General features: G+C 43.1%; 1 protein-coding gene across 5 annotated transcripts in view; it reads left to right on the top strand.

The window, feature by feature from the left end:
- The window catches only part of guk1a (guanylate kinase 1a), a 28372-nt gene that overhangs the window by 551 nt on the left and 8763 nt on the right, over window positions 1-19058 (top strand). For 2 of the 5 annotated variants that reach the window (XM_067968037.1, XM_067968000.1), the window contains exons 2-3: window positions 3186-3339; window positions 16769-16882. In XM_067968037.1, the coding sequence (XP_067824138.1) occupies window positions 3192-3339; window positions 16769-16882 (262 nt within the window). In that variant the 5' untranslated portion in view covers window positions 3186-3191. Of the gene's footprint in view, window positions 1-465; window positions 655-3185; window positions 3340-7064; window positions 7136-16768; window positions 16883-19058 lie in introns of those variants that run through there. The other 3 variants (XM_067968027.1, XM_067968018.1, XM_067968010.1) reach the window with 3 other exon arrangements.

Consider the following 19058-nt stretch of genomic DNA (forward strand, 5'->3'; position numbering starts at 1 on the left):
GGAAATGAACCTAAGGGGTAGATGATGAGAATTTTTTTTTTTAAACACAGCGAGTTGTTATGATCTGGAATGTACTGCCTGGAAGCAGATTCAGTAGTAAATGTCTAAAGAGAATTGGACGTGTACTTGAAAAGGAAAAATTTGCAGGGCTACGGGGAAAGAGCAGGGGAGTGGGACTAATTGGATAGCTTTTTCAAAGAGCCGGCACAGGCATGATGGGCCGAACGGCCGCCTTCTGTGAATGTATGATCCTATAAACGAAGTACTTCAAATTAAGTTATATGTCAGCCCGACACTTGCCTTCCTAAACAACTAGCTAAGTGGTGGAAAAAGATAGTAGAAAAAAATTGCACATACTGGAACATGAAACCAAAAATAGGTAATACTGGAAATACACAGTAGGTTGGTCAGCATTTGGCAAAGGCTAATTAATGCTTTGGGTGTTCCATTTTGTCACAACTACAGAATGCAGCTCTTTTGGGACTGCCCTTGAATGATTCCACTCCTACTTGTCCGAACGTAGCCAGCGCATCTCCAGCAATGGCTTCACTTCCCGTCCTGCAAAGATCCATCCTCGGCTTCCTCCACCTTCCTCATCTACGTGCTGCCCTCTGGTGACATAATCCACAGAGGGCAGCTTCCGCATATCAGTCGGTACAGTGCACCCTTCTTCTCCACCCCTCCACTGCCTCCGTGCAGTCAGACTGCAGTAAAGTGCATGATTGCAGCCAGCATATACATGTTTGTTAGCCTAGTGGAATGTCGTTAAAAACTCAACTGGTTCACTGATGTCCTTCTCCTCTCCTACCTGATCTACATGTGATTCTTAATGCCCTCGGGATAACTAGGGATGGGTAATACATAAAATTTATAGGACCAGCTTACTGTATTTCGTAGTGGATAGTAAACACACGCTGCGAGAATCTCATTGCCTGCCATCAGCATAGTAACCGGTAGAGTAGGCCTTTTACAAGATTGCTCCTAGGCTCATAAATGTATTTTCTTTCTTTATATTTTAAAAGTAACATTATTTGCTTCTCTTTTGAAACATTGCTCCATAAATAATGGAAAATCCAATCTGTATAACGTTTAGTCAGTGCGATTGAACCTACTGAATTTCGCTGGTTCAGAAGTCTATGTAGCTCACTGTGGAAAATACAATATTAGTACTTAAATCCTGGACATTTGACTTTGAAATTGCACTAGAGTTAAGCAGTCTGATTTTGACAGTCTGTTGCTTTAAATAGATGTTGCTAATGCAAGTGAAGTGTTCAGATTGCCACTTTGTCATGTGCAGCTGCCTAGTCACAGTTCACTAATTGCTCTATTTATTTACGTAAACTTTCCGAGCGTTACTATCAAATCAGTATGTGACTGGAAATGTTAGATTTTGCTTTTGAAAAGCTCATTACTTTATTGCGACATGGTCAGGATTTCCTTGAATAGTGGATTTAAAGATAACTAGTTTATCTCCCATGGCATTGCTCATTGAGAGTGAAGACCAAATGAAGTCTCGAAAAAAGGCCAAGTTGGAAAATCTGTTCCATAATGTACCTGCAACAGGAGGATAAAGTTAATCAGTCAAAGCACATCAGTTTAGATATTGTGTAAAGTGCAATGCTTTTTTTCCCATTGGATATTAAGTGGCATAAAGGGGTGCAGGCAAAGGGGACCTCTGCTGCCTGTATCCTAACTCGCACCAGTTCAGTAAATTCCATGTATTTTGATGGCAGTGACCGTGCCAAAGTTGAAGTTTCCATTATGTGTCTTATATTTCTTTGAAATAAAGAATGATTTTCTTTTTCATTTTTTTTTTCTTGCATTATCCTCTATATACAGATGGTTGCATATAATGATTGAAACACAAGCAGATAACCTTCTTCGATTAGTATCTGTCTTTTGTGGGGGGTCTTCAAGACCTCCATTGTGCTGCAGCATGTTGCTTTGCCACATTTGCAGATAAGGAAGATTCTCTTTGTATTCCTCATTACTGGTTTTCAATTAGCCTGGGATACATAGGAAGAGGAGTAGGTCAGCCTCAAGCCTGTTCCTCCATTCAGTTAGATCATGGCAGATCTCGACCTCAATTCCATTTACCTGCCTTTTTTTTTTCAATACCCCTTGATACACATACCTAATAAAAAATCTGTCACTAATTACATCAAAGCTGTGAATGGTGGTGGACAATTAAACAACTAGCAGGAGGAGGAGGCTCTTTAAACATACCCATCCTCAATGATGGCAGAATCCAGCACGTGAGTGCAAAAGACAAGGCTGAAGCGTTTGCAACCATCTTCAGCCAGAAGGGCCGAGTAGATCGGCTTCCTCCCGATATCCCCACCATCACAGAAGCCAGTCTTCAGCCAATTTGATTCACTTCACGTGATATCAAGAAACGGCTAAGTGCACTGGATGCAACAAAGGCTATGGGCCCCGAAAATATCTCGGCTGTAGTGCTGAAGACTTGTGCTCCAGAACTAGCCGCGCCTCTAGCCAAACTGTTCCAGTACAGCTACAACACTGGCATCTACCCGACAATGTGGAAAATTGCCCAGGCATGGCCTGTCCACAAAAAGTTGGACAAATCCAATTTGGTCAATTACAGCCCCATCAGTCTACTCTCAATCATCAGCAAAGTGATGGAAAGTGTTGTCGACAGTGCTATCAAGTGACACTTACTCACCAATAACCTGCTCACCGATGCTCAGTTTGGGTTCCACCAGGACCACTCGGCTCCAGACCTTATTACAGCCTTGGTCCTAACGTGGACAAAAGAGCTGAATTCCAGAGGTGAGGTGAGAGTGACTGCCCTTAAAATCAAGGCAGCATTTGACTGAGCGTGGCACCAAGGAGCCCTAGTAAAATTGAAGTCAGTGGGAATCGGGGAAAACTCCAGTGGCTGGAGTCATACCTAGCACAAAGGAAGATGGTAGTGGTTGTTGGAGGCCAATCATCTCAGCCCCAGGACATTGCTGCAGGAGTTCCTCGGCAGTGTCCTCGGCCCAACCATCTTCAGCTGTTTCATCAGTGACCTTCCCTCCATCATAAAGTCAGAAATGGGGATATTCGCTGATGATTCGGTGGCTGAATGTCCTTGACTGCTGAAGTGTTCCCCGACTGGGAGGGAACCCTCCTGTCTGTGACTCCTGTGACTCGGCCAACGTTGTCTACCTCATACGTTGCAGGAAAGGATGCCCCGAAGCATGGTACATTGGCGAGACCATGCAGACACTGCGACAACGGATGAACGGACACTGCGCAACAATCGCCAGACAGGAGGGTTCCCTCCCAGTCGGGGAACACTTCAGCAATCAAGGACATTCAGCCACCGATCTTCGGGTAAGCATTCTCCAAGGCGGCCTTCGAGACACACGACAACGCAAAATTGTCGAACAGAAATTGATAGCCAAGTTCCGCACCCATGAGGACGGCCTCAACAGGGATCTTGGGTTCATGTCACGCTACACGTAACCCCACCAGCGAAAAAAAGTTATCTGTTTTTAACACAACGGGTCATTCACTGTCTTTCTCTTCCTTTCGGATGTTTCTCTCTCTCTCTCTGTCTGTCTTTTGTTCTGGCCGTTTGTGTATTCGGTGGTCCTGTAGGTAACATCACTGTGTCTGAACACTTTGATTGCCTTGACAACGGGCAGTTGGAAAGATTATCTGTAATCACCAGGTATTGTTCTCTGACTATAAATGCGGTAACCTTCCATGGAATCCCACACTTGCTCACCTGACGAAGGAGAAAGCCTCCGAAAGCTTGTGATTTTCAAATAAAACAGTTGGACTATAACCTGGTGTTGTAAGATTCCTTACAAATGTAACTTTAAGTACTGCTGTTACTGCATTGATTCTCACTAGCGTCACAGTTTCTTATAGGGTTAATGTTCACCTTGAGGTAGTAGTGTCATCCTTATCAGAATATGAAAATGTCATTCCCCAGGAAGATGCAAAAAGTGCTTCAAGATATTAAAAAAAAAACCTTTTTAAAAAAAAATCTAATACCGACAAATGAAAAATGTTGCCAAGAAAGCTGAAGTAATTGAGTGAACTTGTTGTATGGGTGTGGAAAGAGCACTGTACAGTCCCTTCTGTGTGTTAGATCCTGCTCTTGACTAGTGACGTTGATCTGATTATTTGTGCATTTTTAATTTTAACCTGTTGTGAGCACAGTTGACCCGTGTTGGGTAAAAACAGTAACCTACATGATTTGGAATTCATTCAATATGATTTTGCTTAGATGTTATGTATTAATCGACATTTTAATCAGTGGTTTATTTTAATGATCTATTGCACAAATGACACCCTATGTGTCTGTGACTGTGATAAACTATCCCTCCTCATCCTTCTCAACCTGTCTGAAGCCTTTGACGCGGTTGACCGCACCATCCTCCTCCAATGCCTCTCCTCTGTCGTCCAGCTTAGTGGGACTGCCCTTGCCGAGTTCCATTCCTATTACCCCTGGAGCCCCCCAAGATCTATCCTTGCAGCCCCCCCCCCCCCCCAAACCATTTCTCAACTACATGCTGCCCCTTGGTGACATCATCCGAAAACACAATGTCAGGTTCCACATATGGGCTGACCACACCGAGCAGTACTTCACCACCACCTCTCTCGACCCCTCCACCTCCTCTGATTTGTCACGCTGCTTGTCCTACATCCAGTACTGGATAAGCAGAAATTTCCTCCAACTAAATATTAGGAAGACCAAAGCCATTGTCTTCGGTCCCCTCTACAAACTCCGTTCCCTAGCCACCGACTCCATCCCTCTCCCTTGCCACTGACTGAGATTGAACCAGACCGTTTGCAACCGTGGCGACCTATTTGAACCTGAGATAAGCTTCTGACCCCATATCCACTCCATCACCAAGACCGCCTACTTCCACCTCCGTAACATCGCCCGTCTCTGCCTCTGCCTCACCTCATCTGCTGCTGAAACCCTCATCTATGCCTTTGTTGCCTCTAGACTTGACTATTCTAATGCTCTCCTGGCTGGCCTCCCATCTTCCACTCGCCATAAACTTGAGCTCATCCAAATCTCTGCTGCCCATATCCTAACTCGCACCAAATCCTGTTCACCCATCACCCCTGTGCTCACTGACCTACGTTGGCTCCCGGTTTGGCAATGCCTTGATTTTAAAATTCTCATCATTGCTTTCAAATCCATCCATGGTCTCACCCCTCCCTATCTCTGTAACCTCGAGGCCTACACCCCTCCGAGATCTCTGCGCTCCTCCGATTCTGGCCTCTTGTGCACCCCTGATTTTAATTGCTCCACCATTGGCGGCAGTGCCTTCAGCTGCCTAGGCCCTAAGTTCTGGAAATCCCTTCGTAAACCTCTCTGCATCTCTACCTCTCCTCCTTTAAGATGCTTCTTGAAACCTGCCTCTTTGACCAAGTTTTTGGTCATCTGTCCTAATATCTCCTTATGTGTCATGGTGTGATATTTTGTTTGATTATCTGTGAAGTGGCTTGGGACGTTTTACTATGCTAAAGGCACTATATAAATGTAAGTTGCTGTTGTTGTTGTATCCAAATATTTGATTTCCGAAATGTTTGATCAATGGAATATTAATTGATTTTTAAATCAGATTAAAACAGTCCAAAGGTGAATGGAATCACTTGCTTAGAGCACGGATTTCAAAAGGGCCAGTCGTGCTTGACAAACCTCATAGGATTCTTTGAGTAGGTAACAAACATAGTAGATGGAGGAAATGCAGTGGGTGTAGTGTACATGGACTTTAGAAAAGCCATTGACGAGGTACCACATGGGAGATTACAAGAGAAGGTTAAAGGATATGGAATTAGGGGAGGATAACAAACTGGATTAAAAATTGGTTAGAAAACAGAGTAGGAGTTAAGGGTAGTTTTGCAGTGTTTGGTAGTGGAGTCCCTCGGTTCAGTTTTGGTGTCACTTCTGCATGTATCAGTGATGTGGATACAGGCCTCGAGGAGTTGGTGTCAAAATTTGCAGATAAGACCAAAATAGGAATTATAGTTAATTCTTTAGAAGACCAAAGGAAACTGCAAAGAGATATTGGTAAGATGGGGGAATGGGCTAAACAGTGGCAGATGGAATTTGATGTCAGTAAGTGTGAGGGGATGCATTCTGGTTTTTAAAAAAAATAACAGCGGTAGTCACACTCTGAATAGAAGTAGGCTTGGTGCTGCAGAAGAGCAGAGGGATTCTGGAAGTAACAATTTATAAAATCCGCAACAGGAATCGCGCACAACTACACCTGTTTTGTTTACTGCAGTAGACCAGCAGGTCTACTTGTGCAGCAGGCAGTTATAATTGGTAAAGCTACACCTGGCAGAAAAAGGATTGCTTTCAAACATCAACACTTGATATTCACTTTGTATCCTGTTGATTTGGCTGGGTTTTATTTTGAGCACTGGCGATACTGTGATATCTCCCTGTGGTCGTATAACCGTGTTCTTTTTGGGTCTTTATCTTTTTGGAAAAAAATTGTATTTTTTGTAGATTTTAAAAGAGGAAAACAACTGCTTTCTAATTTTAAACCGTTCTGTGCTAGTCATTCATTAAGCAGTCTCTCTTTCATGTGGAGTGCAGATCAGAGGGTTCTTAATGCAAAGCAGAAGTTTTGTGGGTTTTTTGGGAACAAAATTTATTTGCAAGGAGTACATTGAAATGATAGACTTTTTTTTTGTGTACCGTCAGATGTCCAAACTGTCAAATATAGGGTTCAGTAGCAGATTGCATACTCAGTAAAGGAAAAGGAGTAAGAATAGAATAGTTTAAATGCACCTTTCATCATATTGTAATCCAATGGTTGATAATTGTTGGGGGGAAAAATAAACTAAAAAGGCAAAACTTGTCATTTAACACAAACTTCCTGGAGGTGCACTAAATATAAATAGACTAACGAAGAATGTGACTTGTCTCGTTTTAAAGTGCGTTTACCTCTTATTAACAGCAGATTAGCCGATTGCCCTTCTGGAAGATTTAGACTTGTCCACGTGAACAAGTGAATGTGTAATTAATTAAGGCTGGTGAAGTTCTAAACTACCACGGTACTCTGAGCTGCTCCTTCAGATAGCTTGTGCTCGAACTGAAAGCAGGAGCCTGTTATCGGAGTGAGCCAGCAGGGACTAAACGACTAGATGAACGGTAAGCAGACTGTGTCAGTGAACAGAGTACAAGAATTGATGCCAAAGCCCATTACACACAACCAATGGGAGCGGATTCTTTACTTGTGCAGTCCGTAGTGATTACTAGCTAGCCCAGCGGCTTGCCGTTTTGCAGAGGTTAAAATTCATGTAACTTGGACAGGAATTTGCCTTTTCTGATGGGGATTCCCCTGTGAATGATCCCCTTTGTCTTTATTCTGTTAATTAGAGTGTACACGTTCTATTTTGTAAGGACCGCAGTACTGTGTGTTCTGCAGCAGTACCTTAAAGGATTACTCAGTGCTATTACGTGGCCTTATCTACTGCAAATTAAATTTAAAAACAAATTGGTCACACAGAGATGACCCAGTTTCAAGATAGCTGTTAGTGTCTTTGCCAGTGGGGTATTAAACTGTCGTTTGTGCTTAAATACCAATTACATTTTTTGGGTAATTTTGGGATAAACTGAATGAGCGATCAATTTTTTTTGTTTGAGCTATTTAGTCAGCACAGTATCTTTAAATTACTTGTTGGCTTCTATTTTTGGACAGCTAATTTACAAACCCGTCATTATCCAATAATTTATGGATTGGTTCTACTTCATATTTTTTGTTGCTGTAGAATGATTTTGGCTTTACAGCAATTTTGGCTTTACAGCAATGCAAAATGGACAGTATAAGTGCAGGTAAACTCCGGATTGGACTTTGGGCGCAAGGCCACCTTCAGGAGGTAGCTTGTCACACCACTTTGACTTTGCATCAGCTGTAACTAGAATGGAATAAACCTTGGCTTTTAATGTTTAGTGAAGCGCTAATGGTACAGTTGGCTCTTTACTAACATATGTTACGTATACGTACACAGAGTATGACTTTAAGTTTACAACAACAACAAAGCATCCCAAGGCGCTTCACAGGAGCGCAGCGGACAGCTAATGTGATTCCTATATTTGAAAGGGGAGATAGAACCAGTCCAGGGAATTATAGACCAATTAGCTTAACTTCGGTGGTTGGAAAGATAATGGAATCCTTACTCAAAGATATAATAGAAAAACATTAAAGCATAGAAGGTTAAGAGGAGATTTGATAGAAGTGTTCAAAATCATGAAGGGTTTAGATAAATTAAATAAAGAGAAACTGTTCCCATTGGCGGAAGGGACGAGACCCAGAGGACACAGATTTAAGGTGAATGGCAAAAGATCCAAAGGCGACATGAGGAAAAACTTTTTAACGCAGCGAATGGTTATGATCTGGAATGTGCTGCCTGAAAGGGTGGTGGAAGCAGATTCAATCATGGCTTTCACAAAGGAATTGGATAAATACTCAAAGGGAAAAAAATTGCAGGGCCATGGGGAATGGGACTAACTGGATTGTTCTTACAAAGAGCCAGCATGGGCTCGATGAGCCGAATGGCCTCCTTCTGTGCTGTAACCATATTATGATTCTATAACATCTAGAAACCGAAAATATACTAAAGAATAGTCAGCATGGATTTCAAAAGGGAAGGTCATGCTTGGCCAACCTTACTTCTTCAAAGAATTCAATAACAGAAAGGGCAGACAAGGATAATGTAGTAGATGTAATATATTTGGATTTTCAAAAGACCTTCGATGCGGTACCGTGTAGTAGACTGATGACTAAGGTCAGAGCAGGTGGAATCAGGGGACAGGTAGCAGAATGGATAGCAAGCTGGCTAGAAAACAGAGTAGGGGTTAAAGGTAGTTACCCAGATTGGCAAAAAGTGGGAAGTGGTGTTCCACAAGGATCGGTGCTGGGACCACTGTTGTTCATCATTTACACAAATGATTTGAACTCTGGAATTGGAAGTACAATTTCAAAATTTGCAGACGACGCCAAATTGGGGGATATAGTTAATACTGAGGGGGACTGCAACAAAATACAGGAAGAAATTAATGAACTTGCAGAATGGGCGTGTAATTGACCTGGAGGTGGAGAAGGAGCAGGAGGAGGAGGTTGACAAGCAGGAGGAGTAGGTTGAGCAGGAGGAGTAGGTTGAGCAGGAAGAGGTTGAGCTGGGGGTGGAGAAGGAGCAGGAGGAGTAGGTTGAGCAGGAGGAGTAGGTTGAGCAGGAGGAGTAGGTTGAGCAGGAGGAAGAGGTTGAGCAGGAAGAGGTTGAGCTGGAGGTGGAGAAGGAGCAGGTAGTGACGCAGGTTAAAAAGGCCATAAAAAAGCAAACCAAGCACGGGGGTTCATTTCTGGAGGGATAGAATTGAAAAGCAGGGAAGTTATGTTAAACTTGTGTAGAACCTTCGTTAGACCACACTTGGAAGTACGGTGAACAGTTCTGGTCTCCATATTGTAAAAAGGATATAGGGGCACTGGAGAAGGTGTAAAAAAAGATTTATTAGGATGATACCAGAACTGAGAGGTTATACCCATCAGGAAAGATTCAGCATGCTGGGGGTCTTTACTCTAGAAAAAAGACTGAGGGATGACCTGATAGAGATCTTTAAGATTATTATGAAAGGGTTTGATAGGGTAGACGTGGAGAAGATGTTTCCACTCGTGGGGGAGACCAGAACTAGGGGCAATAAATATAAGATAGTCACTAATAAATTCAATAGGGAATTCAGGAGTAACTTCTTTACCCAGAGAGTGGTTAGAATGGGGAACCCGCTAGCACAAGGAGTAGTTGAGGCGACTAGCATAGATGCATTTAAGGGGAAGCTAGATAAACACATGAGGGAGAAAGGAATAGAAAGATGTGCTGGTAGGGTTAGATGACGCAGGGAGGGAGGAGGCTCGTGTGGAGCATAAACATTGGCATGGACCTGTTGGACCCAATGGCCTGTTTCTGTGCTGTACATTCTATGTAATTCTATGTAAAATTTGACACTGAGCCACATAGAGATGTTAGTACAGGTGACCAAAAGCTTGGTCAAAGAGGTAGGTTTTAAGGAGCGACTTAAAGGAGGAGAGAGAGGTGGAGAGGTTTAGGGAGGGAATTCCAGAGCTTGGGGCCTGAGCAGTTGAAGGCACGGCCGGCAATGTTGGAGTGAAGAAAATCGGGGATGCGCAAAAGGCCAGAATTGGAGCAGCACAGAGACCTTGGAGGGTTGTAGGGCTGGAGGCAGTTACAGAAATACAGAGGAATTTGAACACAAGGATGCGAATTTTAAATTCGAGGCATTGTCGGACCAGGAGCCAATGTAGGTCAGAAAGCACGGGTGAGTGGGACTTGTTGTGAATTAGGATATGGGCGCGTTTTGGATGAGCTCAAGTTTACGGAGGGTGGTAGGTGGGTGGGCGGCAAGGAGAGCATTGGAATAGTCGCGTCTAGAGGTAAGAGTTTTGCTGACAATAGAGCAACGTGGAAGCAATATTATAACTCAGTGCTGCTGGCTTGTACTGCACTATATGCAGATACTGATCTGTATGCAGATTATAGATGGGCAATAAATGCTGGCCTTGCCAATGATGCCCACATCCCATGAATGAATAAAAAAAATACTGGTCCTAAAAGCTTCTTGCAATGTATCCACAGCTTTAGACAGTTCCAGCAATTTAACAGTGACCAACTGCAGAGCAGCAAAATGGAACAAGTGGAGAGCTCTTGTTTTTAATTTGAGAAAAGGAAGTGTAAAGTTAAAATCAGCATAAAAAGGAAGAAATGTGGAAGGAAAAGCAAACTAGCAACGAATGACCTTGGATAAGTGAGGAAAAGAATGAAGAGAATGACAATAAAAAAACGGTTAGGAAAGATGTCCACATGAGGTTGAGAACAATCAAAAAGAGTCAGTAGCTGGGTCCAAAATTCTTGTGTGGATGTGGTGTCTCACTCCATTACTAATAATATCTCAATGCCTTGTGCCCAGTGGTCAATGAGCTTTATGTGCTGCTGTAATCCACTTACTCTTAACGTCAGCTATAAGTACCCTAATCAAGTCTAAATTAGCAAAGGGTTGGGAGTAAAGACATTTATTAGCTTCACATGATGGCTTCGTTGCTACTGTCTGTAATGTGACTCTAATTTTGTGCGATCCTTTATAGCCTTTGACATCACTTACATGAATAAATTCTAGAATTGTTAACGTGAGGGATTAGGTGGATGAGGTGGATCGTTAGGACTTTATCTTTATATAACTTAGGAAAATATAAATAAAGCTAATCTAAGAGCTTTGATATGTCACTATCAAAATTTTTGAATATTTAAAAATCAGAAATAACATGAGACATCAGTAATAAGGATTATAATCTGAAGCATTCTGAACGAGTAATGTATAAGGAACAATGTCACTCCTGATTTATTTGTGGGATAACTAGCCTTATGAATTGTGCTCAGACGATTACGGTAGTACTTATTTTACTTGAAGGGAAAAATTTGTGTTGCTGGGAATGCGTGTGACGGCGGGCGGTGGGAGTGCGTGCGATGGAGGGCAGAAGAACTTCTGAGACGTTAAAGGTACTGTTCACTGCAATACCAAGGCATACAGACTATGTGGGTCCCAGGTTCGATTCCCAGTCTCTGCTGAGTTGGCTGATCTGGAACGGCAGTAGAGACATTACAATTGGCTTCAGCATCTCTGGTTTATGGAGGGAAAATATAAGCGTAATTATAAGTTATGTGGAGAGATCAGAGAAGCTGGGATTGTCCTATTTAGAGCAAAGATGGTTAAGGGGAGATTTAATAGAGCTGTTGAAAATTGAGGGGTTTTGATAGAGTGTCGGTAAACAGAGGACACAGATTTAAGGTAATTGACAAAAGGTCCAGAGGGGAGATGAATCATAGAATTTTTTTTTATGCAGCGAGTTGCAATAATCTGGAATGCACTGCCTGAAAGGGTGATGGAAGCAGATTCAGTAGTAACTTTCAAAAGGGAATTATGTAAATACTTGAAAAGGAAAAATTTGCAGGGCTATGGGGAAGGGGGGAGAGTGGAAGTAATTGAATAGCTCTTTTAAAGAACCGGCACAAGCACGGTGGGCTGAATGGCCTCCTGGGTTGTAAGATTCTATGATTTTGATAACACGGTGCTGGAGTTCAGTAAATCTAAAGGTGGGCACTTGAAATCTTCACACATCCAACACATAGTTATTTTAACCCCCAGCAGTGCAGTTATAGGTTTGCCCTTGTAAACTTGAGTTGTGTGTAGAGATCGTTTGAGCTGTGTAACACTTAGTGAAGGACTGCTGATCACAGGTCTGTCACTGGTGGGAGTAGTTTGAGGTGACTAGAAAACAAGTGCATTGGCTTGTGCAATTTTTTGTTAATCCTAGAGTGAATGCACTAAATACGTCTATTGACAATACCATCTCGAGCAGTTTTTATATTGTCCTTGTATTAACTTGAATTCTGCAAGAGCCGCTGTCTATGAGCCAGGTTCTAGTGTTTATGGTGCTACGGTTAATTGAATTGGATTTAATAATGTAAACACTGCTGGCTAGGTTGTAGGCACTGGAATTTTGGATGAGTTATAGGTTTTTAGCGATTTCTGAATATCTCTTTCAAGCATTTCCAAAGATATTACAGCCCTCTTTATTGCAAGCTCACTTAGGGATCCAGATCCAGTCTGGCCATCTTGAACAATGGGCTAAGTGATGGGTGCGCCCTTGTACACTATTGTACAGAAGGGTCATCAAAGGCATTCATCGGAAAATACGAGAGGCACCTATCCCATTCATGATTCATATAATTTGGTCCTGGTGATGCCAGCTTCAACCTGGAGACGGGGTTTTAATGTAGGATAAGCTTGTAACGTACAAGACATGTCCAAATATTCTTCTTCATGGTTCAGAACTCCTAGGCTTGCTACAGAAAGGTTCCTCTGCTGTACGTCCGAGGTCTAGGACCAAGCTGTGAGGTGGATTTATGCACTTGTGACTGACCTTTCAGTGAGTACCCTGGAGAAGGTCACTCTTAGGATGGGTGTGCCTTTTTATTAATGCTCCTTGCATAAAGACCTGCAACGAGCATTTGGTGAGTAAGCCTGGTATGCATTATTGCACTTGGATGTGTAGAACATCACAGTGGCTGGCATGGCACAAACTGCCCTGTGTAGATCCTTCCATCGCACTAAGGGAGGATACTTGCCGATCATCTGGTGTCAGCCTTGGCTCAGGTAACACTCTCGCCTCTGAGTCAGAAAGTCGTGTGTTCAAGTCCCACCCCAGAGACTTGAGCACATAATCTAGGCTGACTCCAGTGCAGTACTGAGGTAGAGCTGCACTGTCAGAGGTGCCGTCTTTCGGATGAGACATTAAACTGAGGCCCCATCTGCCCCCTCGGGTGGTGCAAAAGATCCCATGTCGCTATTTCGAAGAATAGTAGGGGAGTTCTCCCCAGTGCCCCGGCCAATATTTATCTAGCAACCGACATCACTAAAACAGATGATTTGGTCATTTACTTCATTGCTGTTTGTGGGACCTTGCTGTGCCCAAATTGGCTGCCGCATTTCCCTGCATTACAACAGTGACTACAATTCAAGAGTACTTCATTGGCTGTAAAGCACCTTGGGATGTCCTGAGGTCGTGAAAGCCAATGTATAAATGCAAGTTTCTTCTTTCTTACCATGACTGAATTCCAAAGATGCAAGCAACTGCTTTTGAACCTGCTCTCCTCCAACTAGTGCAACCACCACTCAATGGGATATAGTGTGCTGTGGTCAGGAGGATGATGGCAATGCAGTCACACATCTTGTGTTGAGTTGTGCTACTCACCATTCCTCTCGTGAGGTGCTTCTGGTTCCTGTTGTCTACCTAGTGAGAGCTCAAACCCAAGCTTGTCATCTGTCTAATGACCAACTTGTGAATATTCTTCTTTTGGGGGTGGGGGGGGGGGGGAAGATATGCAGGGTTTGTTTGTGGAGGTAAAGATGCTTCCAAGAGAATACGGCTGGCTGTAGAAGCTCAGAACCAAATCAATCCTCTGTGGTAGATGTGGCAATTGGATCCTGAACCATGCAGATCCTTAGTACACCAGGGCCAGCTGATGGAACCTAGCATGATAGGTCAAGGGTGGTTCCAGTAAAGGTCAAGGGTGGTTCCAAGAACTCCAGGGAACCTTGGATGTCAGGGGATATACGAGAATGGATTAGGAAAAAAAGGAGGGCTTTTGGCAGATACAAAAGGCTGAAGACGGAGGAAGCCCTAGAGGAGTACAAAAAGTGCAGGGGGATACTTAAAAAAGAAATTAGGAGATCAAGGAGGGGCCATGAAATAACACTGGCGAGCAAAATAAAGGAAAATCCTAAGATGTTTTATAAGTATATTAAGGGTACGAGGATGACTAGGGAAAAAATAGGGCCCATTAGGGACAAAAATGGCAATGTGTGTGTGGAGCCGGCAGATGTAGGAGGGGTTCTAAATGAATTTTTTGCATCTGTTTTCACTATGGAGAAGGACGATGTAGACATAGAAATACGGCAGGGGGACTGTGATATACTCGAACATATTAACATCGAGCGGGAGGAGGTATTGGCGGTTTTAGCAGGCCTAAAAATGGATAAATCCCCAGGCCCGGACGAAATGTATCCCAGGCTACTGTGTGAGGCAAAGGAGGAGATTGCGGGGGCTCTGACACATATATTCAGAACCTCTCTGGCCACAGGGGATGTGCCAGAGGACTGGAGAACCGCTAATGTAATACCATTATTCAAGAAGGGGAGTAGGGAAAAACCGGGGAACTACAGGCCAGTGAGCCTAACATCAGTGGTAGGAAAATTATTGGAAAAAATTCTGAAGGACAAAATTAGTCTCCACTTGGAGAAGCAAGGATTAATCAGGGATAGTCAACATGGCTTTGTCAAGGGAAGATCATGTCTGACTAATTTGATTGAATTTTTTGAGGGGGTGACTAGGCGTGTGGATGAGGGTAACGCAGTGGATGTGGTATACATGGATTTCAGTAAGGCCTTCGAAAAAGTCCCCCACAGGAGACTGGTCAAGAAGGTACGAGCCCATGGAATCCAGGGTGCCTTGGCACTTTGGATACAAAACTGGCTTAGTGGCAGAAGGCAGAGGGTGATGGTCGAAGGTTGTTTTTGTGACTGGAAGCCTGTGGCCAGTGGGGTACCACAGGGATCGGTGCTGGGTCCCTTGCTGTTTGTGGTCTACATTAATGACTTGGATATGAATGTAAAAGGTATGATCAGTAAGTTCGCTGATGATACAAAAATTGGTAGGGTGGTAAATAGCGAGGAGGATAGCCTCAGTCTGCAGGACGATATAGATGGGTTGGTCAGATGGGCGGAACAGTGGCAAATGGAATTTAACCCGGAAAAGTGCGAGGTGATGCACTTTGGAGGGACTAACAAGGCAAGGGAATACACAATGAATGGGAGGACCCTAGGCAAGACAGAGGGTCAGAGGGATCTTGGTGTGCAAGTTCACAGATCCCTGAAGGCGGCGGAACAGGTAGATAAGGTGGTAAAGAAGGCATATGGGATACTTGCCTTTATTAGCCGAGGCATAGAATATAAGAGCAAGGAGGTTATGATGGAGCTGTATAAAACACTGGTTAGGCCACAGCTGGAGTACTGTGTGCAGTTCTGGTCGCCACACTACAGGAAGGATGTGATCGCTTTGGAGAGGGTGCAGAGGAGATTCACCAGGATGTTACCAGGGCTGGAGCGCTTCAGCTATGAAGAGAGACTGGGAAGATTGGGTTTGTTTTCCTTGGAGCAGAGGAGGCTGAGGGGGGACATGATTGAGGTGTACAAAATTATGAGGGGCACAGATAGGATGGATACTAAGGAGCTTTTTCCCTTCGTTGAGGGTTCTATAACAAGGGGACATAGATTCAAGGTAAAAGGCGGGAGGTTTAGAGGGGATTTGAGAAAGAACTTTTTCACCCAGAGGGTGGTTGGAGTCTGGAACTCACTGCCTGAAAGGGTTGTGGAGGCAGGAACCCTCACAACATTCAAGAAGCATTTGGATGAGCACTTGAAATGCCATAGCATACAAGGCTACGGACCAAATGCTGGAATATGGGATTAGAGTAGACAGGGCTGATGGCCGGCGCGGACACGATGGGCCGAAGGGCCTCTATCCGTGCTGTATAACTCTATGACTCTATGACTCTATGATAGTTCTGTTATGTGGGGGCTGAGACACTTCCCATGCAGCTCTAGACAACCCTGGAACCCAATTCCCCTATGGGTAGAGTGTCTCTCAAAAATGTACCCAAAACACACAATTAATTACTTTGAAGTGCAGTGACTGTTGCTATCAATTTGCAAACAGTCAATTTCAGCTCCGCCAAACTTCTACAAATCACAATGAGGAGAATCATTAGCCCTCCTTCTTTGTGTAAAAGAAACCTCATAACCTGAAGTAAAGATTTTCATCAACTATTGAATCTCAGAGACGTCTAATAAGAATAACGCAAGAATCACAACCTTGACCCTCATGGCTGCTTAGAGTATGAATATTTACTTGTTGAATGAGGGTTTTGGTTGGAACCATCCTGTGCCTCAGTGTATGTTTCAACTGCTGCAGATCAGATGTTGAAAGGTTAACTCTTGTCTGCTAATACAGAAACTAGTTCCACTTGGCTACACGGGGAAAGATTTCCTTGAACCATTATATATCTTTGTATAAAATATTTGGTATAACAGGACTTATGGTGGATTCCAACCAACTGTTGAATTGTGAGTAATTTCTGTGTTTTATTTTTCCAGCAATGGCAGGACCCAGACCAGTGGTAATTAGTGGACCCTCTGGTGCCGGAAAGAGCACCCTGCTGAAGCTGCTTCTCAAGGAGTACAAGCAAGTTTTTGGATTCAGCGTCTCACGTCAGTAGCTCTTTTAATGTTTCTCTTTCTAGCCGCGACTTTGAAAAGCGAGTGCCTGTCTCTCAAAGCAGGAAAGCCAAATGGACTTCGTCCAACTGCTATTTGGCAAGTTTTTCATATTTCAAAAGTGAGCATGATCTGTGGATTGTGCTGCTGGATATCGTATGCAAAGAAATGAACTAGTCCATAGTGGGCACTCCAATTTGGTGTAGAGTCTAGACAGACCCAAGTTCTTCATGTAACATGGGGGAGAACTCTTCAGAACCTGCTGGAGTTTGCTAGTTGCTTCATGGTACTACCAGAATACATCACAGGAGACCCGGGGAATCTCATTTTAAGTTTTGAAAAGGACAATCTCATTGAACAATAACTTGTATTTCCTTCTAGGAACTTTTTTTTTGGATTTGAGATGGCATAGAATTTAAGAAATGAAATATAGGGACCAATCATAGATCTGCAGTACCTTTAATGTTTTTTTGCACTGGATTAACAAAAAAAAACACAAACGAAAAAGTGGATTGTAGAAACAGGAGTTGTCCATTCATCCCGTTCAGCCAACTCTGTCTTAGTCCTAGTTACACAACTTTTTTTCATATCCTTCAATATCCGTGAAAGTTGGTTTGTTCTTTTTGCTTCCCAAATAGCTATCACTCTTTTTAAACACCTCAGTTGATCCTACATCATAGAATTTTACAGCACAGAAGGAGGCCATTCGGCCCATCGTGCCTATGCCGGCTCTTTGAAAGAGCTGTCCAATTTATTTCCACGCCCCAGATTTTTACCCGTAACCCTGCAAATTAGTGCACTTCAAGTACTTGTCCAGTTGCCTTTTGAAAGTTCCTATTGAATCTGCTTCCACTGCTCTTTCAGTGGTGTGTTCCAGATCTTAACAGTCCTCTGTGTGAAAAAATTTCTCCTAATTTTCCCTCTAGTTCATTTGTCAATTATTTTAAATCTATGACTTCTGGTTACTGACCCACTTGCCAGAAGAAACAGTTTCTCTATTAGGTCTCCGCTTAACCTTCTCTGCTGTAAGGAGACCAGTCTCAGCTTCTGCAATTTCTCCTCATAACTGAAGGCTCTCATCCCTGGTATCATCCTGGTAAACCCCCTCTGTACCCTCTCCAAGGCCTTGACATCCTTCCTAAAGTGTGATGCCCAGAATTGTACACAATGCTCCAGCTGAGGCCTAACCAGTGATTTGTAAAGGTTTAGCGTGCCTTCCTTGTTTTTGTATTCAATGCCCCTATTTACAAAGCCAAGTTTCCCATACGCTTTCTTAACCACCTTATCAACTTGCCCCGCCACCTTCAGAGATTTGTGAATATGCGCCCCCAGGTCCCTCTGCTCTTGCACCCCCCTCAAAATAGTATCATTTAAATTATACCACCTCTCCATGTTGTTCCTCCCAAAGTGCAACACTTGACACATATCCGCATAAAATTGCATCCTGCCATGTGTCTGCCCATTTCACCAGTCTGTCTATGTCCTCTTGAAGTCTATTACTATCCTCCTCACTATTTACTACGTTGTCAAGTTTTGAATCATGCGCAAACTTCAAAATTGTACTCCCTATACCCAAGTCCAGGTCATTTATATATAACAAAAGCAATGGTCCTAATGCCGCTTCCTGGGGGACCCCACTATATACTTCTCTCCAGTCAGAAAAACACCCGTTCACCACTACTCTCTGCCTCCTATCCCGTAGCCAATTATGTACCCAAGTTACCACCGTCCCTTTAATCCCATGTTCTTCTATTTTCTGAATAAGTCTGTTACGTGATACTTTATCAAATGCCTTTTGAAAGTCCATTTTTTCAACAACTACTGCACTACCTTCATCAACCCTTCCTGATACTTCATCAAAGAACTCAATCAGGTTAGTCAGATACGATTTGCTTTTAACAAATCCGTGCTGGCTATCCCTTATTAACCCATGCTTCTCCATCAGTAGCCTTCTGGGCACTATGTATTTGTATGAAGGAATTTTTATGGATTTGCATTTAACCAGTTTAGTTCCAATTTTAAGATTATAATGAATCCCCTTGTTCTGAATTCCCCTATTGGAGAGAAGATTCATTTCCTAACTACCCTGTTAATCATTATTTTAATCACCACAGTTAGATTACTCAAGTAGAAATCAAATTGGAGAATTGTAACTAAACTGATTAAAAGC

The sequence above is a fragment of the Heptranchias perlo genome, chromosome 2 (genome assembly GCF_035084215.1).
Source record: "Heptranchias perlo isolate sHepPer1 chromosome 2, sHepPer1.hap1, whole genome shotgun sequence".
Taxonomy (NCBI): Eukaryota; Metazoa; Chordata; class Chondrichthyes; order Hexanchiformes; family Hexanchidae; genus Heptranchias; species Heptranchias perlo.